General features: G+C 50.4%; 1 protein-coding gene across 1 annotated transcript in view; it reads left to right on the top strand.

The window, feature by feature from the left end:
* CSMD2 (CUB and Sushi multiple domains 2) overlaps nucleotides 1-26613 on the top strand; it is a 460842-nt gene that overhangs the window by 363205 nt on the left and 71024 nt on the right. Inside the window, exons 28-38 of the mRNA XM_012722353.1 lie at nucleotides 32-219; nucleotides 8329-8523; nucleotides 9404-9520; nucleotides 11659-11772; nucleotides 17275-17370; nucleotides 18803-19006; nucleotides 19415-19539; nucleotides 20435-20531; nucleotides 21225-21329; nucleotides 25366-25484; nucleotides 25995-26064. Of these exons, the coding sequence (XP_012577807.1) occupies nucleotides 32-219; nucleotides 8329-8523; nucleotides 9404-9520; nucleotides 11659-11772; nucleotides 17275-17370; nucleotides 18803-19006; nucleotides 19415-19539; nucleotides 20435-20531; nucleotides 21225-21329; nucleotides 25366-25484; nucleotides 25995-26064 (1430 nt within the window). The remainder of the gene's footprint in view (nucleotides 1-31; nucleotides 220-8328; nucleotides 8524-9403; nucleotides 9521-11658; nucleotides 11773-17274; nucleotides 17371-18802; nucleotides 19007-19414; nucleotides 19540-20434; nucleotides 20532-21224; nucleotides 21330-25365; nucleotides 25485-25994; nucleotides 26065-26613) is intronic.

The following is a 26613-nucleotide window of genomic DNA, read 5'->3' as shown; positions in this document are numbered from 1 at the left end:
GGGGTGGGGGTGGGATGTTTTTGTTCCCCAGCTTTAACTTGGAGCCTGGCTATGACTTCCTCCATATCTACGACGGACGGGACTCTCTCAGCCCTCTCATAGGCAGTTTCTATGGCTCCCAGCTCCCCGGCCGCATTGAGAGCAGCAGCAACAGCCTCTTCCTCGCCTTCCGCAGTGACGCCTCCGTGAGCAATGCTGGCTTCGTCATTGACTACACAGGTAAGGGGCCTGGCGCAGAGATCACTCAGGGCACGGCCAGCCAGACTGGCGGTGGGCAGTCAGGAGGCGGTGAGGAGGGCACGGGGCTGGACCCCAGCAGCTCTGGCCAGTTGGGGGCTAATGCCTGCAGAGTCCCCATCTCCCCTCTGGCCCTCAGGTGCCCTGAGCGTGGGGGAATCAGCATTCCTTTTGCACCACGTTTCTACTTCCAGATCATCACCCCTCTCAATCCCTTCTCTGGGATGACCATTCCCCACTCTGCTTCGGTCCCCTAACCTTAGCCCATACCTGTCAGCGACTGTGTTCCCCTGCCATTTGCTGAGGATTTTGATATGAGGCACCATCTTCCTGTCAACCCCAAAACCTCCACAACCCGGCGTAAATTCAATGCCCAGGTGGGGCAGCCCACCCATTTCAGGGCACAGTGGTAGCACCTCCTTGTCACAGACTGGACACTTGCTGATACTCCAGACCACATCTTCTTATCCCACTGGTCATCTCATCCTTTTACTCGCATTAGAATTTTGACTTAGTTAAAGCAAGCTGAAGTGCATAGGGTCCAGAGCAGGGGGTCAGCAAACTTTGTCTTAAAGAAACAAAAAGAAAGTATTTTAGGCTTTGAACCTCAGGATCACAAAGTCACGGTATAGTGAGGCTGCAGCACTAAGACAGCCAATGCTAAGACCCCAAGGAATGGGTATAACTGCTCCAATAAAGATCTACTTGCCCAAACTAGTAGGTTAAGGACTGCTGGTCAGGGCCTCCCTGGTGGCGCAGTGGGTTACAGCGCAGCACTGCAAAGCTAGTTGCAGCTTCAGCACGAGTTCGATCCCCAGGCAGGGAGCTGACCCACATGGCGCAGCAGACCTCTCCAGACCCGCCCGCTGCTCCCCTCAGCAGTGTATTTCGTCAATCTGCCTGTTCTGCTCCCCACTCTATCTCTGGTGAATCCTCTCACTGCCTCTGCACCTCTAGCCTGTACCCCAGTTCTGTATGCATAAACAAAATTAAATCTTTAAAAAAAAAAACTGCTGGTTAAGAGTTGGAACTGTCAGATAAACTGGGCACTGGACTTCTGTTTACTACTTAGCAGTTGTATGATCCTGGGAAAGTTTACTTAATCCCTTAGTACCTCCATCTCTTCTTCTCTAAAATGGTGATACACTAGTCCATCTCCAGAAACGTAAAGATCAGTGAGTCCAGAGCCCATGGGATGGTGCCCAGCACATGTCAAGCATTCTGTAATCTTCTAATGGTCGGAATTCCAGGCTCCAGGAGTTCCAGACTGGCTCCAGGCTCTCCAGCACAGCACTTCTCTGTTATTCTTTTTGATCTTTTCTCCTTCCCTAATTAACCCAGACACCATTATCCAAATCCTAGTTCTATTTCCTGCTTGATTTATGAGGTTGGCAAATTATTCTCTCTTGGAACCCATTTCTCCACCTATAAAATGGTAGTAATTTTAATTATGTTGCAGAAGGTTAAAATTAAAATATCTTTTATACACAGATATTATACGTGAACTGCCCAGTATGGACTCAACACCCTACAGATACCCTAGAGAGGATCAATCCTGTTGTTACCATAGCCCAAGTTCACCCAGGCCTCACCAGCCTGTGTGTACAAATGGGTCACATTGCCAGTTAAAATTAAAAAATTCTGGCTTGTGTCCCCCACTTGCATAAAGCGGGACCTCGGCAACCTTTGTAAGTGCCCCTTAATTATTTCTGGCAACTCTCAGGAGCGTCTCCCATGAACTCACAAATAATCCCAATCATACGAAGAGCTAACAGTGCCGGCACTGTCCCAGGCACTTCGCAGGCATCCATGTGTTAATATCCTCAGAACTATGGGTTGTCTGCTGCCTGTCAGTACAGTTGTAAAAGATACTCAGTGCACAGATTAGAGAAGGTCTGCTTGTAGTCTTCTGTTCACCTGTGGCTGGCTTGGAAGTGAATGGTAGCCAGCCTCTCCTCTCCAGGCACCTGACGTCCCATGTGCCAGCTGTCCCCACGCTCTTCTCCAGATGCTGATAGCAGACACATGCTCACAACTTATGGAATCGTAACAGGAAGTGGGACTGGGACTCAGCCTGGACCCCCCAGGCTCTACCCACCACCATCTCTGCTGCCATTATCATTTTGAGAAAACCAGCAGGAGCAAAACGAGGGATTGAGTCAGGATGGGGGCCTCAGAGGATGGGGTTACCCCCCCCCCATCTGCAGGACCACTCAGTCTCCTCCCTGCTTCTTTCTAAGTGTTTTCTGCATTTCCCTATCCCTGCAGATCCATTTTTTCTGTATTCTCTGAGGGCAAGCATGACTACCTCATTCCTTAATCATCTTCAGTTTATATCCCAGTTCTAAATCTCAAAGGGCCATTGGTTGATGAGGCCTGAATCAAACATTGACTGAGCAGTAATGGGATTAAGGCTTCTTCATAAAGGTCAAGGGCAGATCAAGCATTTTGTTCATTACTCCACTCAACAAACATTTATTGAGCACATGCTATGTGCTGGACACTAATATAGAGACTGAAAGTAACATGAGGAACAAAACAAAGAACTACTGCTCCAGAGGTTGGGGGCCCACCTAACATAAGACAAAGAGGGGTGGGCTTCTAGGTGTCTGTTGAGTTGTTGGAAAGGGTCTCTAATCATCTCTGGGAAGGCCACTGGGAGACGATTCTGAGTACAATCATGTCATTTGTGGATTTCTAGTCCATCATGTTCTAAGTCATTTCTCACTTGAATCCAGCCTCCTGGGGAGCTTTACCCTTTCCCAAAAGGAAACCAAAGAGATAAGTAGGATCCTGTTTTTTAGCTACCGTTACTAAAATTGAGTCATAGAGAGATTTATTGACTCTGCAAGCCAGAGAAATCACAAGAATGGGGTGAGGGAAGACCTGTATTCTCATCGTCCAGCAGATACAGTAGCCATCTCCTGGGTGGGCACAACTAGGACATCCAGGCGCATGCATAGACCACCCGTCATTCTACAAGGGCGCACTGCCTCCACGCCATGCCCGGGCGGCCCTGAGCCAGTCACAGCCCTGCCCTACAGCAACAAAGAGGAGCAAGGAGACAGGCCATAAATAAATAGACAAGCAAACAGCAGAGCTCCTCCAGGAGTTACAACGAGATGTCCACACCTTCTTCTGTTATAGTTCAGGGTGAGAGGGGCACCCAAACCTGCCTGCCATCCGCCACATCAAGACAAAAACTTTTAATGGAAAGGAACTTTAATACAATTTGTGTGCAATACAGGAAAGACAAAGAATATAGTTTCTAAATCAAAACCCCAAAGTGACCCATCCCTTCGTGGGTAAAAGTCCACCCAAAAGGGAGTAGCCCAGAGCAAGGCCGGAAAGCCCGCCACGACTCTAAAGCACCTTCTGCCTGGGACCCATGGAAAAGGGTCAGAAATGGCCAGACAAGTCTGGGAGGAAAAGAGCAAAATCAAAATCAAGATAAACGCTGCCATAGTCACCTCCCTTCAGGTCTCTCACCCACATCGCTTTCAAGCAGACCAGGGCCAAGATGCAGCGCAGTTTCTTCATGTCTCTCTGCTCCCTGTGGCTCCCTCAGGTCACCTTCTGGCCTCCATCCTGCTTCCTTCCCCAGACTCCTCTCCATGTTCCTCTCTTCTCTGCTCAGCTCCACCCTCCTTCTGGGTGGGACAGGGAACCTGGTACCTCCTCTTTCCCTGGGTCTACCCTGTCACACTCCCACCTGCACCAACATCCACCGCAGCCCTGGGTTTTCCTTCTTAAACTCCAAATGGAAATATCTTCATGTTTGCCCCATTCTAAAGTAACATGTGTTCATTTAAACCACCCAGAGGCATTTAAAAGAGACTCCAAAATCTACACATCTCCTATAACGACATACCCTGAAGTTCCACTACTAATGACTGATTATAACATTCTAGATACCTTATGTAATATAAAGTCAGGCAAGTTTTATACCAGGGGTCAGCTAGCTTTTTCTGTAAGGGAACAGACATAAATATTTTTGGCTCAGCAGGCCAATGTGGTCTTTGTTACAGCTCAGCCCTGCTGTTGTAATGCTAAGACAGCCATAGACTAGATGCAAACAAATAGGTGCGGCCACATTCCAGGAGAAGCATTTACACAGCAGGTGGCCATCCACGGGAGGGATCCCAGCCCCTGCCTGCATGAACGGGATTGTGCCAGAAACACTCATAGGTGGTGGTGTGGGCTGTTTTTCTTTTGTTTTTTAGTGTTTTTTTTTTCTCAACAGTATAGATCTTAGGCATCCTTCCATATCTGTAACTGAAGACTTTTCTTTATTCTTTTTAAAGTATGTTTATATTTCAGTGGATGACTCTAATCCTGCTTCTTTGACCAATTCTTTATTGGTTGGGTGTTTGGGTTGTTGTTTTTTTTGCTATTACAGTATTTGGAAATTGGATACAAAGAAGCTTTTTCTACATTTTCCATTTCGGAGGGTTTAGATTTTATTATTAGCATCATGTTTTTTTGTCACTTAGTTTTATCATTCACAGCTGAGGTCTAGATTGACCAACGAAGTCCTGATTTTAGTCTCAATTCTACCTCTCAATACTTAAATGGCTTGGAAAACTCATTTAGTCTCTCTGATCACCACATTCCTCATCAATAACCTGAATACGAGGATTCCTGACCCTGCCCGCTTCAGAAGCTATTGTGCGACACAAATGAGATAACAGATTGGAAAGTGCTTTGAAAATTATAAAGTGATATTCCTATGTAAGGGGCTATCATCATTATCATTATCCTTGTCGTTATTATTAATGTGATAATGCTTGAAATGATGAGCTCTCCTTGCTCTAACATATGAATAACTAGAATAGAGTCTGTAGTTGGAATTATTGATGCGGTTGTTGATTTTCCAAGCCCTAGGTGCACAGCCAATCAATTCAGCCTACATTTATTAAGCCTATATTATGTGCCAAATAGAGCCAACCTGCTTGCCAAGTTCTGTGCTAGTTGCCAGGGTTATGAAAAGAATAGGTGATGTTCTATAGGCATTCAGAACTCACCAGAAAGAAGCACATTTACTCAGCCTACCAAGATAATATCATACAACACTATAACAGAGAAAAAAATTCTGCCAGAGAAAAGGCAAAGCTCAGGGAAACTTACTCAAGAGAGAGCACCTTTGAAAAGGGCTCTCTAACATAGCGGAAAGTTCTGGGGTCGTCACACCCAGCTGGAATCCAATGTTAGTGCAGCAGCTATCCAAAAGCACAGTGCTGCCATGAGGCAGAAGTGTATTCTCGTTCCTATAAATCTGGAGATTGGCATCCAGGGCTAATGAAGAGGTACTATAACAGGATGGTACCCAGGAAAAGGGGGGATTCCAGCATGGAAGCCGCCCTGTTACAGCTCCACCCAGACCCTTTGTCTTTCTATTTGACCATGCTAGCAAATGACTCCCAGCCTCTAAGATGGTGGCTAGAGTTCCCACCATCAGCTCTGAGTTCCAGACTACAGGAAAGAGGAAGAAGGGGGAGAAGGAAAAGACAGTGAGCTTGCAAGCTCTGAGTCACTGGCCCTTAAGTAACCTTCCTAAAGTCCCGCGTTCATCCACTGAGCGGGCCTCTGCTAGGTGAGTGGCCATTGTCTGGGTCCCAGAGGAGTTAAATTCAGGGGTATCTCCCAGACTGCTTGATCCTTAGCTGTGGGCAGAGGACAGTATCCATCCATGTTGTCACAAAGGGAAGCATACCTTCCTTTCCGTGGCTGAATAATATTCCCTGTGTATGTGTCCACCTCCATCTGTTGACCAGCATCTTGGCTATTGTGGCTAGTACTGTAATAAACATGTCCATGTCCTACAAATATTGTTTTTATTTCCTTTGGGAATAAGCACAGTGGTAGACCTGCTGGATCCTAAGATACATCTATTTACAGTATTTTGAGGCACTTCCATGTTTCCACTTCCATGTTGCCGGGTGGGCCCAGTTCCCACTCCCATCAGCACTGTGTAAAGGTCCTCTCTCCACCACCTCCTCCCATCACCATTGTCTCTTGTCTTCTTAATGATAGTCATTCTGAGAAGTGTGAGGTGATTTAGTGGTTTGAATTTGCATTTTCCTGATGATTAATGAACACATTATGCTAAGCGAGATGAGTCAGACAGAGAGAGATAAGTACCCTGTGATGTCACTTCGATGTAGGATGTAAAATGGTTACAGAGAGCCAACTAGTGGTTACCAGGTGGTGGGGGTGGGTTATAAGACTGATGGTTAAAGGTAAAAACTTGCCACGTGCAGTGAATGAATGATAGTGATCTACTACAGACTAATGAATATAGATAATAATACCGTATTACAGCTATAAGGTGACAAACGTCCCTAACAATAGCAGTCACATTACAATATACAAATGTGTCAAAGTAGCATATTGTACACCTTAAATTTACACAGTGTTCTTTGTCAAACGTATTCAATTAAAAAAAGATAATAGGAAAAAAGGAGCAAGGCTGTCATCAAGGTTCCAAGTACAGGTGGTAACACTTGATGGGCCCCATAGACTCACGTCTCTCCCGTCACTGCTGACTGGCAGCCGAGCGACACCCTCTGCCAGTGGCTGCCTGGTGAACAGGTAGCTACGAGGTGCCTGGTGACAAGTACTGCTCAGTACTCCCTTCTTGTCATTCATCTCGAACATTGATTCCTTCTGCTCTGGCTCCTTCCTCCCTGCACCTGCTCTTTGAGTCCCTCAGTCCTTCTGCAAAGGCTTTCACTGTACTTCTTGGTGAGCCCCCATCTCTCACCTCCCCGAGGTGTGGCCTCCAGGACTCCTGGGGAACCCTGATCCTCAGCTGCATTTACTGATACAGGACATGGCCCCAACTTTGTCCTGATCCTGCGCAGTCCTGATGATAATCTTCTCGACCATCAATGGTCTTAGAACAAGGACAGGAAAGGCAGCAGTGGGTGGAGTTGACCCTGGACCCCAATTAGCTGCTCTGGATTTCCAGCCAAAGATATGGGTCCCTAACTAGTCTTCCTCACTTCTCAGGCAGCATCAGGCTCATGCTTATCCAGCGCACAGGCAAGGAGCATAAACTGCTGGGCACATCCATGGTGCGGCTGATTGGGAGGACACAGAAGTACAACAGCCTAGTAGGAACATACTAATGTTTTAATAAACTAACAAGTACCCAATACACCAGTGCCAAGGCCTGGCAAACTGTACACAAAAGCTCAGCTGATCACAGAGATTGACAGCGTTCCCCACATCTCTCCTAAATCTGTCTTGCTCCCATGCACTGCCCATAGCTCATAAATATACAAAGTCAATGCCAACTCTAGCTGCCCAGCCAGCAGTACAGTTTTAGGTAAAACAAAGAGAAGAGGGGTGCAAGGGGTAAAGCGTAACACCATGAAGCTATCCACAGCCACTGCAGCACGAGTTCGATCCCCGGCCAGGGAGCTGACCCACATGGTACAGCAGACCTCTCCTGTCCCACCCGCTGCTCCCCTCAGCAGTACATTTCAATCTGCCTATTCTGCTCCCCACTCTGTCTCTGGTGAATCCTCTCACACCCCTCCCCACCCCCCTCTCCCCACACCTCTGGCCTGTATCCTAATGCTTATATGCATAAATAAATACATCTTTACCAAAAAAAAGAGAGAGAGGGAGAGGAGGGAGAGGTCTCCAAGTGGGAGCTCCGCCATGCTGAGGATGCAGAGTCAAAGGTGGGCAAAGGGGAACACAGTGCCTGAGCCCTGACCTTTGCCAAGGTGCCCATGTCTGCACCTGAGATATGATCCAGGGGCCACCCGCTTCCCAGGAGAGCAGCAGGGGCCTCCCCTGGGGAGAAATGAGCTTAGGTATGAGAGAGCGCCTCAAGTGTTTAGGTCCAACCCCGTCCTCTGTGGATGCAGATGGAGGAGGGGAAATTTCACTCTCCAAGATGACTTCCAGACTAGATTTCCAACCAGCTTTAGCGATGTTTCCCGACCCAAGGAGAATGGGACAGACAACCCCAAATCTCCATGTGTTCTGTGACTAGTTGACATCAGAGTCTCCTCGTGGGTGCTTACCACACCACGCATGAACTCGGTGTGTATGCGTGTGCTTACTGATCTTTTCCAGAAAACCCACGGGAGTCGTGCTTTGATCCTGGCTCCATCAAGAACGGCACACGCGTGGGGTCCGACCTGAAGCTGGGCTCCTCCATCACCTACTACTGCCATGGGGGCTACGAGGTCGAGGGCGCCTCAACCCTGAGCTGCATCCTGGGGCCCGACGGGAAGCCCACGTGGAACAATCCCCGGCCAGTGTGCACAGGTGGTGGAGCCTGGGGGTGGGGAGGGAGTCGGAGGCCATGAGTGCAGCAGAAGCATCAGGGCCTTCTGCTGGGGAGCTCAGGATGGGGTCCATAGCAGGAGGTTCCTTAGGTTGGCCGTGAGTGAGAATGACTAGTAAGTCACCAGGTGCAACAGTCCCTGTCAGTGTGTCCTCTCGCCTGGTCCCGCCCCACTCAGGCCCTCACATCCTCAACAGCAGCCCCCAGACATGCCAGCAGCTACACCAGGGAGGCGTTTAAAGGTGGCTCCAGGTGAGTCTGGGTTAGCCCCGGGGCCGAACAGGGCCCTGGGACAGAGGGTCAGAACTCCAGGATGGCGGCCACCTAAAGCTGAAAAGCAAGGAGGCCCCTGTGCCTCGTGAGAGAGGCCACTTCTGGGCCCACCCTTTGTGGGAACAGGGCCCGTGGCGCAGAAAGGCCCACTGTATAGGCTGTACGCGCTCTCCGAGGCTCATGTGGGGAAGCTCAAGCGCTCTGCTCTTACCACACTGTGCCCAGGCACAGACATCAGCCAGGGGGCCACAGGTCATCGCTGGCCTAGGCGCAAGCAGGAGAGGCTCCCCAGTGCTCCCCAAGGCTGTGCCTCCAGGGACCAGTGTCAGCTGTAACTTAGAGGGGAAGACTGACCTGTGCCCAAGAGGGTCCTTGACAGCATCAGCATGGCCACCATGCGGGGGAAGGGAGCTCTAAGACTTCCCTGCTTAACTGGGGACACCCATTCCTGGCCAGGCACGTGGCCTGAAACCCCCACAGATGCTTGTCACTAGGGCCAGACGCTCAGGCAGAATGGAGCAGAACGGAGGCAGGGATGCTGAGAAAAGGCCTGTGAAGTCACCGGGCCTCTCTCTGATTCTCTTTCAGCCCCCTGTGGGGGACAGTACGTGGGTTCAGATGGAGTGGTTTTATCTCCCAATTACCCCCAGAACTACACCAGCGGACAGACCTGCCTGTATTTTGTCACTGTGCCCAAGGACTATGGTATGGGGTTTGTATGTTTCTTTGTTTTCTGATTCCTTCCAATTCCTCAAGCCCTTTCCTACTGTACCCCAATTCCGCTCCTGACTGTACCCACTTCCATCATGGGAATGGGCCCAGCGGCCTCCCCCAGGACAGCCAGGTGCTGACACCAGCAGCTGGTCCATAGACACTGGGCACATGAAGGGCACAGGAGGCCCTCTGGAGCCCAGCGACTGGGTTGGTGAGGAGCCAGGTCAGAAGGAAGGATGCCGCGAGCTGCCCAGCACAGGCCCGCGAGGACCCAGGCCAGTGGCACCAAGCAGCAGGACAAGGAGTGGCATGGAGCTAGGCCTAAAAGAACAGCTGAGGGAACTGGGAGTCACACTGCTGCAGAATTCCTCTAAGAGCAGTTGCCTGGTCCGGCAGCTAGAGGCAGGATGAGCAGGAGAAAAGTGAGAAGCAGGCCAGTGCCCTAAGAAGGCAGAGAAACCTCTAGGTGCCAAGAGGCCTAGGCAGAAAGAAGCCTTCTCAGGTGTCTGGGACAGAGCCCTGGGATGGGGCCCTCCCTGGGATGGGGTGCCACAATGGGTTAAAGCACAGCACTGTGAAGCTCTCTGAAGCTGCTGCAGCACGAGTTCAATCCCTGGCCAGGGAGGTGACCCACATGGCACAGCACACCTCTCCTGTCCCGCCCTCTGTTCCCCTCAGCAGTATATTTCAGTACATCTGCCTATTCTGCTCCCCACTGTCTCTGAGGAATCCTCTCACCTCCCCCCTCACCCCCGACACCTGTGGCCTATACCCCAGTTCTGTACGCATGATTAAATCAATCTTTAAAAAAAAAAAATGCCCTGGGATTTAGGCTGATCCTGGAGTCACATGCTGGTGTACCAGGCATGGCTGCTTCCTCCCTGGGGCTTCACTTTGTAGGAGTAAGAACTCTTCCTAAACATGATTGCTGATGGGTGGGCAAAGGGTAGCCAAGTACCCTGACTTTCTAGGAGAGGAATGGGGCAGCCCTTGGGGAAGGAGGATGGACGGAGGCCCGGGCAAGGGCTGATGGCTTTCACCACACTTTCACTAAGCCCGTTGAACGCTCTGCTGGGTCCAGGGCTACAGAGATGAGGGACATGTTGCCTGCCCTCATAACCTCCAGTCTCATCTGCCCCCCTCCTCGCCCCCCCCCCCAGCTCCCGCCAGTCACGCCCCTCCTGCCCCAGCGCCTGCACAGTTAATGTGTGTGCATACACACTCCCCAGGGTGTGGCGGGCACTCCTGACCTGCAGGATCACAGAAAGCCCTTCAGGGTGGTCCACTCCAATTCGCTGCCCTGAGCAGAATTCTTGCAGGGGCGGGTTGGGGGGGGCGAGGGACGGGTATTGGTGAGGGGGCCATGCGCTTGAATTCCTCCAATAACGAAGAGCTCAGGCCTTGGCAAGCTGCTGAGCCAGCAGCACTGAGCTGCTGTGTGTGGGGAGTTGGTTCTGGGAAGGGGGAGCAAGCTGTCCCAAGCTCTGGGCCGGTCACGATGACTCTGAGGATGAGGGACAGACTCTTGCCCCTGGTTCTGGAAGACGTGTCCCCAACTCAGGTCTCAGCTCTAAAATCCTCTTCTCTAGATTAGAGATCTTTCCTTGGCCCCCTTCCCAGAGCGGCCTGCCTCGCCCTATCAGTTTCCCACTACCCCTAGAACTTAGCATTGTCTGAAATTATCGGATTTATCTTGCTCCCTCTCCAGGAGCAGGCTGCTACTCATGCCTTCATTCCATTTCATTGGGGGGGCTGTATGGGGCCTGCCCTGGTCAGCAGAATCTTTGAAGAAAAAATGAGGGTGAATGTGTGGGCCTGAGTTCACAGGGCTATGGGGGATGTTACCAGAAGCCCCTTGGGGTCCTTGAATAGCTGCTGCAGCTGCTCTTCTGCTCTTCTGGGAAAGTAAGTTTAGCTCAGCTTCACCTCAGCCCAGCCCTGGCTGCCGTGGGCTCCCCTGGGGGAGCCCCCACTCAGGTGCAGGTGTCTGGTCGGGTGCTCACCGGCCAGTGGAGCAACTCAGGAAGCTGTGGGCCAGGAGCCGGCACTCCCTGGGCGGCGCCCGCTCCCAGACCCAGGCCGGGAGGCCCCATCACGGCCGCCCGCTGATGCCTCGCCCTGTCCCGCAGTGGTGTTCGGGCAGTTCGCCTTCTTCCACACGGCCCTCAACGACGTGGTGGAGGTCCACGACGGCCACAGCCAGCACTCGCGGCTCCTCAGCTCCCTCTCGGGCTCGCACACAGGTACTGGGCTCAGCCCGCGTCGGGTGGCGGCGGCCGCGGCACCGGGTCTGCGGGGCCCCCTAACGCCTCGCCCGCCGGACCCCGAGCTTGTGGCTGTCCCGCGCTGGGCGGCTCCACGCCCAGGCCCTGGCCGGCAGCCCCTGGCCGGAAGGGCGCTGGGGAGCTGCCCTCCTCCCAAGCCGTGTCTACACTGCCCCCGCGTGGTGTCCGTCCTACTGTGGGTCTCTAATTAGTCCGGCAGGCTTTTCTTTCCTCTCCTTGGTTTTATTTTTATTTATATATTTTTAATTGAAGTAACACTGCATTTTAACATCATGGAAGTTTTGACTTTTAATCATGGCGTTCTAATTATAAACATATTGCATTTTCATTGTAGACAACTTAGAGGCAAGACAAAATAATTGCATAGAGAATTAAAATAAAAACCACCCAGATAGAACCACGGAAAAGATGGAATGTGTTTCCTTCCAATCTTTATATCTACTTAGACTTCATCTTTTACATATTTTATTGCACAAAACAACAGACATATTTGTATTGAAATATTCATTATGAGTGTTTCTCTGTCATTATTTTTTCTATAATAGGATTTTTAAGTGCTGCATTATAGTCTATCATATAGTTATTTAAAATTTATATAATGAATTCCTTATTACTAAACATTTAGATCATCTAATTTCTCATTCTTATGAATAGTAATTCACTGCATTGTACATCTGTCTTCATACATATTTCTGTTACCTTAGAATATCTAGAAGGAGAATTGCCAAGCTAAAGGATATGTGAGCTCTAAGGCTTTATGTGCAGATTTCCAGATAGCTCTCTACAAAGTTCTTGCCAATAGGGGGAGAGAGGATGGGGCGCAGCAGCAGGTGGGGTCTGGGCACAGTGGTTTGGTGGAGACAATAAAAAAATTTTCTTCTAGTTAAAAACTGAAAGCGAATTCTTGTCATTTTGTTCACCAACAACGAAAGGGTATGTTTTATTCTTATAACAACTTGGTAGTTTTTTTAAGAAGTCATCTGTTTGAAAAGAATGTATCTCATTTTTTATTTTGCCGTTTCTTTCTTACTAGCTAGGTTAACCTTTTTATATGCATTTATTGGCCCATGCATTTTTTATTTCTGAATTTGCTTGTGAAGTACAGCGCGTTTTCTCCTAGCATTTATTTTCTTATGTAGTTAGTAGAGTTCCATATTACTATACGCCTTATATATGATATGCCTTGACAACCTCTTGCCTCTGTTAAGATACTGTAGAAGTCCTCCCCTGTGGTTTGTCATTTGCCACTTATTTTTTTTCAGGGTGTGTTTTAGTGTCAAAAAATTTAAATTTCCCACAATATCAAGTCTGTCATGTTTCTTGTTAAGCTTTCTCCTTTACTTTTTCTCCTTCAGTTGATGCCAGTTAAATGAATAAATGTTCCTCTGCATCTTCTTTCAGTTCTTGCTAGTTTTATTGTTTTTGTTTGTTTGGTTTTTTGCTTTAATATCTTTGGGGTTTATTGTGATTTATTATTTGACCTACGACCTTGAACCATATTTTTTCAAATTTGGTTGATCAGTTACCCTAAAGAATTTTCAGGATGCTAGATTTGCATATATTAATTTTTAAAAGATAGGCTCTAGTCCATTCCTCTGTATCTCTTTGTTTCTCTATCAGTATCAAGTATAATGCTGATAATATGTTAGATAATAATAACATGTAATGTTTACTGTTCAAATCTTAAATGTGTGCTCTGTAAGTCTCTCTAGTCACTTTTTGTTTTGAAATTTTTACTTACTTTTGCCTCCAAAGAAAGTCTAGAAATCCTTTGTCAAGTTAAAAATTTGCATCAGAAATTTGCATCAAAATTACTTGGTACTCCATTAAACTTATATATTAATGGGGGGGGCGGGAAACTCATGTTTTTATAATAGCAACATTCCTCCCCACCCAGGAACATAATATGTCTCTTCAGTTATTTAGCTCTGGAAACCTTTGGGTTTCCACCATTTTCGTTGGTGCAATATTCCTTTCCAGGTTGACTTTATTCCTACATATTTCATGGCAATGTTTGTTGTTTTAGTTGTTACTGCAGTGGGGCCTTCTCGCATATTAAACTTCCTAACGGGTCTTTTCTAGCCTATGAGATGGCTGGTGTTGGTAGCCTATTCATTTCATAGAGGCATTGAGCCCTCCATAATAATGCCAACAGTGTTGACTGATTCGCTGGGTCCTTCAGGCAAGAAGCAATGTCGTCTACAAATAAATTTGCCTCATTATTTTCCCTCTTCGCTCAGTAGTTTTACACTTACTCACTCCCATGGTTATTGTTCCATTTAGGTGTATACCTTTAATGTTAATGCTGATATTTTGTAGTTTTGCGCAAGATAACCATTTTGCGATTCCTTTAATTTTAGCAGCATAGCTCCTAATATATTTGGTGGTGCTTAGTCTGTGCGCTAGTGGTAATGCCCTGCTTCTCCAATGCTGAATGCTACATTCAAGCTCTCCTTTGTCCTCAGCTGGACAGGAGGTTTGGTGGGGTTTTGTTTTGTTTCCATTTTTATCGCTTCTACTTGTCATTTCTTCTGTGAAGTTTCTTATTATGTATAACTAATTAGTCTCGGCCATTATTTCATAGTCTCTTTCCCTTTTCTCCCTTCAGATTGTTTTGTTTTCATTCTAACATCTTGAGAGTTTTTCTGTCCCTTATTTTCTCTGTGTAATAAAGAGCCTGTTTACAGTTACATATTCACCTCGAAGCATGGTTTTGGCTTCATGCCATAAATTTTGAAGCATGCTATTTTCATCACCATTACTTTCTAAATAGTCCATGATCATGTTTTATTCTTTCTGCCCAGGAGTTATTTAACAATGTCTTCTTTTCTCCCAAGAGCTTGGATCCTCTTCCTATTACATTTAAACGTGTGTTGATTTCTATTTTTGCTGCCATGTGGTTAACAAATGTAGCTCCTACCATTTCCACTTTGGGAATTAAGTGAGATCCTCTCAGTAGCCAAGATTTTAAAAACCAAAACTCCCCAAGTGTCTGAGGAGACTGTTTTCTGCAGAGTTGAGAGGCCACAGAGAGAGAAAGGGCAAGTGTGGGCCCTGCGGTCACACTGTCCAGGTGCTAGGTTCTTCCTGCCTGCAAAGTACCTGCAGGTGTGAGACTTGACCTCTCCAGCTTCAATTTCCTCACCTGTAAAATGCAGAAAGTAAAAGTTCTGTCTCTAGAATTATTCTTAGGATTATATGGGCTTTGTAATTGTCATTAGATCTGTCTGTTATCAGAGCCTCTCTCTCAGCCAAATGATTACATATCTACGCCCTGGGAACACAAGTCCAGATCCGGAGGCTAGGATGCTTTTCAAACTCTCTTGGGGTCAGTCAGATAGATAAATAGAGAGATAAACAGACAGACAGAGCTACAGAGAGATGAAAGTATAAGTATGAATTTAGCCAGAGCTCTAGAGTATAAGTGTGGATACAGAGAGAGTGAGAGATCCGTGTACATTTAAAGCCTGTAGTTATAAATATGGACATAGATATAGATAGAGATGTATGGGATCAAAAGAAAGTGAAACAGGAATAAAGATAGGTGGGCAGGTATGTAGGTAGCAACAGCACTTGTTCCACTCATTTCCAACATTTAATATTACAGATCAGTTGAAGTCCAACCTGATTTTTGTTTAATTAAAAGTCCATGGAGAGTCTTATAGGTGGAAATCTCTTTTCATCATTGGATGTGGCACTTTGTGGACAATTTGAACCTGCTCCTCAAGTCCTTCTGAAGCTTGTCTCCTCTAAGTTATTCTGTCTCATCTAATTTCTCCTGCGCTCTCGCTCTCTCTCGCTGTCTCTCTGGAACTCTTGATATATGTATACTGGCTTTTTTTTTATTTGTCTTCCATGTTGCTTGTAATTTCTTTCATTATTTTAGTCTTCACCCTTTTTCTGTGAATACTGAAAGAATTTCCCAGATTTAACCGATCAATATCCGAAGACCCCAGCTGTTACGTGTCCATGTTTCTCATCTCTTCACGGGCTTTATCGAGTCCAGGCTTTTTCTCTGGCCCTTCTCCCTCCCCAGACTTTACAGACTCAGCGCTAGTGCTGCTCTTAGAACAACCTGAAAATCTGAGAGGTGTCCTGTCCTTCGTTGTAGTCCACATAAAAATGCACTTTGATTTCTCAGCGTGGTCTTCCCCTTAAAACTTTGGAACCTTCTCTTGTGCCCGATGGTTTCACTGTGCACTCACTCATGGAGAGGAGCATCTGCCGAGACCTGGGACTGGAAGTCAAGTGGGTTCTGTGAGCGATGACAGGAGTCGTGTCCATGTCACCTGCCAGCCCAGAGGAGGGGGTGTGGGGGAGCTGAGCTTGGATCTGTTCACATTCCTTAGTGGAGGAGCTTCAGATGACAGGGATAATGCAAAGCCTGTTTCTTCATACATTTCTTTGAGCTTTGGCCACCAGACATTTGCTGAGCCAGGCTCAGACATCTGGATCACGAGTAAGCCTGTTTTGTGCAAAAGCCTCTCCAGTGTTCCTAGCCAGTGGCATCACATGGACTTTCTGGAAGCATTGGTGGGCCCCAAATGTATCTCCCTGTGGCCCCTCGGCCGGTGCCAACCCCAGCCCTCATGCAGAGAGGCAGAATGGCTTTCTGTAACCCCGACTTCCTCCAAAAGGGGGGTGAGTGGTCATTCTAAAGCTGAAGAGGGGCAACATGCAGAATGGCCTGGCACTGTCGCCGTCCCATGTCCCCTCGGGAAGGGGAAGTGAGCGGGACTGCGCCACGGTACAGGAGCCGGCGACTCGCCTCACCCCTCTGCCCCACAGCGAGCAGTGGAAGAGCCGCCCTTGCCCTCTGGCCTAGTGTCTGTGGAGCTCTGCGAGCGTCCTGCGCCCGGCGGGCTTTCGCCGTGTGCATTACTGCTGGGCCGCAGCGTGGCCTCCTTTCCCTCAGACAGCCTAGCGTGGACGTGGCTGTCCCAGTGGGATCGGTCGCAGCAGCCCACTCACCCTTCCCAGTGTCCTGGGTGGGGGCTACACTCAGCAGTCGCTCTGGCTAGTGGTCATTTCACAGGGGATCTGGGCTGACCAGTGACTCTCAGATGGCCCCACTGCCCCCTTCATTTTAACCAGGCTGGTGTCACTTTTCTGAGTAACCCCCCCAGTCCACCTGGCAGTAGCCATTCTCTCTATCCCTGTGGACTTGCCAGGCAGAGATTTTAATCTCGCCAACCCCACTTTCTGGACCTTTGAGTGGGGGCGGAGGGGTACTGAACGCTTGCAGTGCCAACCTCACACTGACCGTGAGCAAGGTGACGCCTTGGGTGTGGAAGCTCTCTGTGAACTGCACACCGTAAGTGCAGTGAACATGTAAGTTTTATTTCAGGAAGTCCCAGAATGTGGGAGGATTTGCTGTGCGGGATGTGGGCAGGCGCTCCTTCCAGGGGCTTATCTGCTGAACTCATGGCCGTCCTCTCCTCTTGCTCCTTATCTTGGCAGGAGAATCACTGCCTTTGGCCACCTCCAATCAAGTTCTCATTAAGTTCAGTGCCAAAGGCCAAGCACCAGCCAGAGGCTTCCACTTTGTCTACCAAGGTACGCAGGGCACAGGTGTGAGGGGCGAGGGGGCTTGGTTCCTTGGTGACTCGAGAATGGCCCAGTGTCTTGACCCCTAGTCTGAGCCTCACACTTGGGGTGTTGAGAATAGTTGCTGGCATGTGGACAGTTTCCCCAAAGTTCAGTTGCATTTTATCCTTTGTTTTTAGACTAAAGTCTATGTTGAATGAGAATAGAAATCAGACATAGAAAACTAATTTCTCTCTCTGCCTCCCCTCATTGCCTGGCACAACTTTAGTGGCACTGGACACTAGCCCAGGCCTCTTACAAGACTCTCCCCCATGGACATGGTCTGTCTGAAGGCACAGCAAAGGTGTGGGAAGCCACGGGCTTCAGCATGAGCTCCGTGTGCCTTTGAGCCCATCCCTGCCACTTTCTAACTGAACACCAGGCCCCACTGTGCCCACCTGTAAAATAGTGGGGCTAATGTTATGTCACTGGGACGTTCAAAATAGAATTCATGGGGCCCTCCCTGGTGGCACAATGGTTTAAGGCCAACACTATGAAGCTGTCACAGACTCTGCAGCACAAGTTCGATCCCCGGCCAGAGAGCTGACCTACATGGCACTGCAGACCTCTCCTGACCCGCCTGCTGCTCCCCTCAGCAGTGTGTTTCAGTCAATCTGTCTTTTGCTCCCCACTCTGTCTCTGGTGAATCTTCTCACCCCCCGCACCTCTGGTCTGAACCCCAGTTCTGTATATATAAATAAATTTTAAAAAAATAGAGTTTGTGAAGGAGCTGGCACCAAGAAGGCAGTCAATACTCATGCCCTCCCTACTGCACTGGAAGGCAACGTTCTGGAACTTTTGGGTTCCCCTGTAGGCCCTGACCTGTCCTTATCCAGGAGAATGTCCTCTTTGCTAGGGTGCAGGTTCTGAGGGTAGTTTGTTCATTCAGGTGCTGGGGGGGTGGGGCTGGGGGGGCTGCGTTTCCTTGGGCAGGAGAATCCTGACACGGGACACCCCCTGGCTCGAGGTACTATCTGCCTTTGTGGGTAGGGTGACATGAAATTCAGGGCCTGGGGGCAAGGCCCCAGGCAGGGCCTTAAGGGACATGAGGAGAAAAAGCCAGAGGTGAGGTGAAGTAGGAGGATGGGCCCTGTTCCCTCCCGAGGCCATGAGGCCGTTGCTAGGCTGGAGGCTTCCTGGCAACACAAAGAGCATGACTGGCTCTTAAGACTGGGCCAGCGGCTCCACTCCAGCCATGGTTTCCAGCAGCTGTTCTGAGACAGTGTGTGTCCAGCTCTGTATAGTGAGGCTGGCATCACCCTAGAAGCCCCCCGGTGTAAGGGAAAGTGCCCGAAGCTCTCACGGTATCCTCCAGACTGTTCAGCTCCAGCCCCAGGCGTGTCTACCCCCGGCCAGTTTCAAGAGGAGTGAGCCTGCCCCTCAGTGCCCTTGTCCCCTGCAGCGGTGCCCCGAACCAGCGCCACACAGTGCAGCTCTGTGCCTGAACCCCGCTACGGCAAGAGGCTGGGCAGCGACTTCTCAGTGGGGGCTGTCGTCCGCTTCGAATGCAACTCCGGCTATGCCCTGCAGGGATCCCCAGAAATCGAGTGCCTCCCAGTTCCCGGGGCCTTGGCCCAGTGGAACGTCTCAGCCCCCATCTGTGTGGGTGAGTACCTCGATGGCCAGGACCTAGAGGTAGAGGGGTGCAAGCAGGCTTTCCCCTGAGGGAGGCGGCAAGAGCCAGCAGCTGGCCGAAGACACACAGCAGCCTCTGCCCCACTCTGGTCCTGTCACGGTCCTGTGAGATGGGGGTGAGACAGCTGGAAGGAGGAGCTGGGAGAGACGTGTAGGCAGAGAGGAGCATGAGCCCAGGCCCCAAAGGAGGGCTGTGGGGCAGGAGTCATGGGAGGAGCAGGCCTGGGGCCCCGGGGAGAAGCGGGCAGAGGGGAGGTGTGAGCAGTACGGCCTTCGGGGAGGGAGAGGGGAGTTGGGAAGAGACTTGCCTGGAGAGGCTGCTCCTAGGGACCCCACAAAGACGAGCAGGAGAGCCTCTGACCAGAGCTGCCCCTTCCAGTGCCTTGCGGAGGCAACCTCACAGAGCGCAGGGGCACCATCCTGTCCCCCGGCTTCCCGGAGCCCTACCTCAACAGTCTCAACTGCGTGTGGAAGATCACGGTCCCTGAAGGCGCCGGCATCCAGGTAGGGGCCTCGAGACCTGCATCAGGGGGGTGGGGGGTGGAGGGCAGAGGAGGACGGGGACAAAGTCTGTCCCTGTCCCTGGGCTTAGTGTGGGAGTGAGGCCCACACAGTAGTGTCCCACACTGGTAAAACACCAGAAAACTGGGGAACCTCAGTGTCCTCATGACACGGGTCAGTGTCCTCATGACATGGCTCGGGTCATCAGGAAAGGCCTGGAGAAGGATGTGAGCCTGGAGCTAGCGTCAGACTAGGGAGGATTCATAAGAGCTGTTTTTTCAAATGGCTTCCTGGCTTCTTTCCCAAGGAGATGGGGGCCAGAGGAGGGGCTTGCAGGTAGGGGTGGAGCCCTACGGCAAACATAGGCATGCATGGAGAGGCACCCGGAACTCCCGCAGGCCTCGTTCACTAGAGGCCTGAGGCACAGAGCAGCACTGGTGCCCAGCGGCGAGAGCCAAGCCAAGGAGGCCAGAGCAGGTGTGGAGGCCGGGAGGAGGGTCCAGAGCCCACAGGGTCAGTGGAGAAGCAGCCTGCAAGCGGGAGCTCAAGGCGGACAGGTCCACCTGGATTGTGTCACTGGCAGTTTGCCCCATTGCCTGGTGCAATAGAGAAAGAAAGTGGGGGAACCCAAAGAATGTCGAGAGATGAGAAGGCCAGTAGACTGAAGTGTTCCCGGTCCCGAGAACTTTCTCATTCCCGGCCTTAAACAGCAGCCCCCATTCTGCTAGTCATTCACCTCACACCCATCGCATGATGGGCCCACAGGCGCCTCGAGGTAGGACCTTATTCTTTATGGGAAGGGCCAGAGGACACCGCAGTCACTGACTTAGCCAGGGAAGGGAGGAGGGGAGGAAGTCCGCTGCCCGACCAGTAGCCACTCAACCCTCTGCCTTCCCAGATTCAAGTCATCAGTTTCGTCACAGAGCAGAACTGGGACTCCCTGGAGGTGTTTGACGGCGCCGACAACACTGTGACCATGCTGGGGAGCTTCTCAGGTTAGATGGGACTTCAGGGACCCCGGCTCAGAGGAGGTGGTGGACTTCTGTGTGGTCACTCCTGCAGAAATACAATTCATGAGCCAAGAAGTCGCCGCTTCCCAGCGTGCTCACCAATGTGCGGCCACCGGGCGCATAGCTAACTGTGGATCCTGGGGGGGAGGGGGGCTCCATAGTTAACTTTTTTGAAGACCTTCTACGCCATTTTCAAGGGTCGCGACACCATTTCCCTGTGGTGGGTTTCTGCCTGAGAGTGCAGTGTGTTTTGCCCACTAACTGGGGCAATTATTGGGTCTCTTAGGCCCCCAAATTCCTTGTTGCCAAGATATAAGGAGTGGTGCCCCTGATAAACTGTCCACACTGCCTGGACTTCCCAGACTCATCCTGAAGATGGCACGTCTTTGACAGGGTAGAGTCATCCTGAAGCTCACTACAGGGGTTCGGAACTCAAGGCTGAAGGAAGCCACCCTCCCGCTGGCATGTGGCTCGGCCACTGTTCCTTTTACAGGAAGTTGTTTGCGGTCTCCCCTCCCCTCCCGTGGCTAGTGGACAGTGTTAATTTGCCACTTAGTGAGTTTATTAACTGCGACACTTGGGACCCTTGGGAGCAGAATGTTAGCAGGAGCAAAAGCACGGGAGAAAGGGCGGTCGGGGCAGGGAGGCTAAGCTAAAAGTCCCTGTTTCCTGCTCTAGGGACAACCGTGCCTGCCCTTCTGAACAGCACCTCCAACCAGCTCTACCTTCATTTCTACTCCGACATCAGTGTGTCAGCAGCTGGCTTCCACTTGGAGTACAAAAGTGAGAACCCAGAGGTCCAGTGGCGTGCAGAGCGATGGGTGGGGGACACTCAGGGGTCAGGGGCTCACAGCAGGCAGGGCCATTCTGGCCAATATTTTCTGCCTTTCCTCCATCCTGCTTAAGCCTTACTTCAGACCAGATGAGGATGTGAAATCTCAGTGGCCTCAAAGAGAGAGCTGGTACTCTTATCCAAGCATCTGTTACTCAAACACCTGTGAGCTTCCCCTGGTCCACAGCAAGGATGGGTCGGGGCCTGGTCACTGGCCTAAGCCCACTTTATCATTAGGGCTGTAAGAAAATGTAGGTGTTCTCTTCCAGTCTCACTGGAAATTTCACTCCTCTTCCAACCTTCAACCCTAGCTTTCAGGGCCCCTAAGTGGTCACAGCTAAAAATTCTTTGGTGAAAAAGGGGTACAGCTGTGCCTTGTGGGGAGACTTCTGTCCTAGGACTGCCTGCCTGCTCCCTTTCCCCATTGGGTACAGGAAGGAATAGCTTGGCAACAACATTTGTTTTACATCCTTTCAGCAAACAATCAAGCGTTTGCAGTGTGTCCAGAGCTGTGCTGGGTTTGGGTAGGATCAAGACAGATAAGTGCTCGCAGAGTCCACTAGAGAATATCACGCCTATGGCTACAGAAGTACACTGAAGCATTAAAGACATGGATGTTTCTAGATGGTGGAGCAGTGGGTCAGAGGAGGGCATGGTCACTTCTACCTTGGGCAGATGAAGAGGTGGATGCCATGAAGAAACCCTGAGCACCTCAGTGAGGCAGGCCCTGCATTAGGTACCTACAGGACAGAGCTGAATGAGACATAGTCTCTATTCTCAAAAGCACTAAGTAGAGGCAGAGAGATGAACTTGGGTACAATAATTTTAGTACAGTGTGGTATGCTGAGGAAGTAGAGAAGGAAGATAAACCTGGCCAGGTAAGATCCTAAGGAAAGAGATGCCCGAGTTCAGTTAGTTCTAATAAGAAACGCAGGAAGGCATGGTTGGTTTGACCATGCCTTTGGCAGCATGGGCCTGTCGTGTGGAACCTCTAGTTGGTGTTGCACATCTGTGAGGGTCAGCTGTCTCCGAAATGAGTGATCTTTACCCAGGTGCTTGGGGAGGGTTAGCTGGGTCCCAGGAGGTCATCTTCTGAAGGAACTAAATGGTGCATCTGGCAGGAAGGAAGGGGGCAGGTTGAAGCAGAGGCCCAAGGACAGGGAGGTCTGACACCTTTCTCCCCAGACATTCTAAGTTTCACTCACCTGGTGGAGTGGCGTATCTCGAATTATCTCTTGAATAATTCATGTTCTTTCTTTACCCTCTGTTCTCTGGTCCCTCCAGACTTGTTTCCATATCCACTACTTTGTGTCCTTAAATGTTCCTCAGAATCTTTTCTTTTCTTTTTCCTGCCAAAGATGTACTTCCTTCCTCTACCTCTTTGTCATTCTATGCTCAATCCCAGGGAAAAAAAAAATCACCACTTTTGTTCTTGTTTGAGGAAACTGGTGGTTTCTCAGTAGCTGATGCTTGTCGTGCACTGTCCTCTCATGGTGGAAAGAGTTAGAGGAAAACAGGTCCCCAATAATATTTTCAGGCCAAAATTCTTGGAGCCAAAGCCCTGTGGTTATATTTTTGTTTTATAGATAATCTACAATGAGGCTGCAGAAGTGGAGAATTAACTGCTATTGTAGAGGCAAATGGTTTTGAAGGGTACTGAAAAGTCATCCTTACTGCTATGACTCATATTTAATGTTTATTTAATTGAAATGGAAATTGAACAATATGCTTTCAAAAGTAATAAATTGCACATGACAAAAAAATAATTCTTCCTTTGTTGTAAGCATGGCTTAAATAAAATCAAGCTGTGCAATGTAAGAGAAATTAGAATGCACTTTTCTCTGCCTCCCTCCCTCTGGCTTCCCTATTTTTCCCATTCCACTTTCCCCATTTTTCTCCCACCATACTCTTTTGTCCTTGTTTTCTCTTTCTTTTTCCTTTCTTCTTTCTGTCACTGCCCTGGGTTACTATGTTGTGATCATCCCACTAAATATTGGCTTACATCCTATTGGGAGTGCAGGGGGCAGTGCAGAGAGAGAGATAAGATGAGGCATTTCATAGTTAGCTCAATGTTTGTTCTAATACTGACTTTGGGGTCTTTTGCCCAGCAGCTGAGGTGTGTGTTTGTACTCCTACTTCCAAGGATGATGTTCATTTCTTAACAGCTCAGGTATGACAGGCAGTGCCTGGCAAGGGACTTTCTGGAGAACTTTCTGGAGTGCTGACAGTGACCTGTTGTTTTGCTGGGGGGTGAGTTTTACAGGTTTAGACGTTTGTCAAAACTCAGCAAATGCACTTAGGATTTGTCCATCCTTGTGGCTGTACGTGAAAATTGGGCTGGAGGACGGTGACCTGGACCGGCCAGTCCTTCCCTGGTCCACAATACCTGGGTCGCTGCAGGCGCTGTGTGCACATGGTTCCCCCAGAGAACCTGCATCTACCGTGGGGTCTGGCATCCACGAGGAGGGTTTTCTGCCCACGGCATCTACCCCGCAGGAGACTGACAGGAAGGTTGAGGCTGCCTCTCCTCTCCCGCACGCTCTGGGCTCTGCAGGTGCCCAGGTCTGACCCAGCCACACAGGCTGTCAGCTCTAGTGCCCTTCTCTCTTTTCTGCCACTCTTTTGAAAGAAGAGCACTTTGGTGGAGGTGAACTCAGTTTACAGCCACCCCTCGGAGGATCGTCTCATCACAACGCTCCAGCCCTTGTCCATGAAGAAGTGCACACCAGGTCCCAGCCATCAATACAGAATGATTTATGTGGCACATCTGAAGTGCCCACACCTGCGGATGGGCGCCTGTAGGGCGTGGGAGATGTGGGAAGCCCATAGGCAGGAGACGCTGCACTACCGTTTGCCACGGAAGTCAGGCAGGAAAGGACTCAACGCAGGATGAGGACGAAGTAAGGGAGGAGGGCTGGGGGAGAGGCGCAGCTTAGCGTGCTTGGCTGTGACCTCGGGGTTTGGCCTGCACTCAGGCAGGCCTGGAACGGGACCGAGCTTGGTTTGAAACCCAGCTCTGTGGCTTACTGTGGCACAGAAGAAGCCTCAGTCTGCATGCTCACCTGTGACATGGGAGGTGAAGCGAGGCACCTGCCCCAGCTCCCTCTAGGGCCCTCAATGAGTGCTGTCCCAGTGATGACAGTGTGGTTGATGCAGGGGAGGAAGAGGAGGGAGAAGCCAGATGCCCTAGCACAAATCCGTGTACACGCTGGGGGCAGAAGGACTGAAGGATGAGAACTGAATTTGAAAAGTCAGGAAAGGAGAGTGAAGCAACATTGGAGAGCCAACAGAGGTGACCTTCAAAAGGGTCATGAAGGTCCTAAAGGGGCAGAAAGATGGAGGAGAGATTTGATTACGAGGAGCATTCAGGGGAAAGGCTACGAAACGTACATGGCCTGAGAGATGGCTGCATAGCAGCGCCTGGGGCAGGGGCTGAGAGGCGCCTCCTGGGAGCCCCACATGAGTGACTGCCTAAGCTGTTTCCTCTGAGAGGGGGGTTTTATGAACCCCCCATAACTGAGATATCCCCTCTCTGATAACTGCTCTCCTGCTCTCGTGCTTTTCGTTGGCTTCTCTCCCAATTCTGCAGGAATAGCCTTCGTAGGAAAGGAAAATGGGGGGACTTGGAAGTTAGAGGCAGGAGCCATGTGGCAGGAGCTCCCGCAGGGAGGCCTGGGGCTCCCAGCCAGGCTGAAGGCCCCTCCCCAGCGCTCCTGTTCCAGGGCCCTTCCCCTGAGTCAGAGGACCCCCGTGCCTCAGGGACCGTTAGTGTGCTGGCTTCTGCCTTATAAGTGCTGTGACTCCCTGTGCCTTGCAGAGTACGTGGGTCAGGAGGCACTGGCCCTCAGCTCAGGAGAGAAAGCCCGAATTGGAGGCAGCCTCTCTCCTACCAGCAGCATCCCCAACCTACTGTCACAGTCACCTGGGAGGGTGTCCATTCATTCCCCTGCGGGCATGTCATTCCCCCCCTCCTGTCTCTCTCATCAGCGGTTGGCCTGAGCAGCTGTCCAGAACCCGCCGTGCCCAGTAACGGGGTGAAAACTGGTGGGCGCTACCTGGTGAATGACGTGGTCTCCTTCCAGTGCGAGCCGGGCTATGCCCTCCAGGTACTTCTCCTTGAACCCCAGGGCAAGAAAAGGTGTCCCCCGAGATGTGATTGATCAGCCTTGCACCAGCAGAGCTGCAGTCACCACAGAACAGGGAGCGGCCCGCCAGCCCCTAGGGACCATTACCCTTCCTGGAGCTGTTCATGCAAAAGACAAACTTTGCTGACTAGCAATTTAGCACAAGCCAGCCTCAAATGTGCTCCTGCAAAGTTTTGGTTTGATTAGACTTTAGGAAAACTTAATTTTCTGGTGAAGGCCATGAGGGAATCTAGTAATTAAAGGAGCCTCACAAGGAACCATTAGTAATGAGAATTCATTAGTAATGGCTGTTAATATCATCCTTCCCCAAAGTCCCTCCCCCTCTGCCTCACTCCCTACCCCACGGTGGGTCTGTCTGTCTCTGTGTATCCTGTTCCTTAACACAAGCCTCCAGATAAGCCCCCCGTTCTGAGTTGTGCACACAGTTGTGCCATGCAGCAGCTGGTGCCCCCCCGTTCCCTGTTCCTCCAGGGCCACGCTCACATCTCCTGTATGCCCGGGACCGTTCGGCGCTGGAACTACCCGCCACCACTCTGTATCGGTAAGAGCCCGGCTTGGCACTTCGGCAGTTCTTTCCCAGCCACCTTCTACCAGGGAGTAGAGCTCAGTGACCGTTGTCAGGTTTAGTTCAAATGAATACGAAGTTGAATGTTCTGGGTCTGCCCCAAGGCATGGGCTTTAGATTGAGGCGCTGGGAAGCTCGCACTCGCTCCAGGTGGCATTGACCTTAAAACCAGGGATCACAGAACGCGAGTCTGCTGAAGGCTTGCCCATTGGGAAATGCTCCGGTGGCCATTCTGATGCCAAATAATGGCAAACCCCAAATGGATCTTCTCGCATTTGCCCCCCGCCCCCTGTGACTTTTCATGAGACGGACAGAAAATCCACGACAGAATTGCTCAGTGTTCCAGGCCAAGCGGGGACTTAGCTTGGTTGGGTTCTCCCCCGCGCTCAGCATGGAGAGACGGAGGCCTACAGCAAAGATGGGTCTCCACCCTCGGGAGCCTCTGGGCAGTTTGGGGCGGGGAAACCAACATGGCTGGTCCTCGCTACGTGGAAGGACAGCGCTGCTTCCTTGCAGAGCTTCCAG

This window comes from Condylura cristata, unplaced genomic scaffold (genome assembly GCF_000260355.1).
Source record: "Condylura cristata isolate star-nosed mole 26May11 unplaced genomic scaffold, ConCri1.0 scaffold00008, whole genome shotgun sequence".
Lineage (NCBI taxonomy): Eukaryota > Metazoa > Chordata > Mammalia > Eulipotyphla > Talpidae > Condylura > Condylura cristata.
Note: the sequence above shows the minus strand (reverse complement) of the source record. Positions and strands in the feature narration are given on the sequence as shown.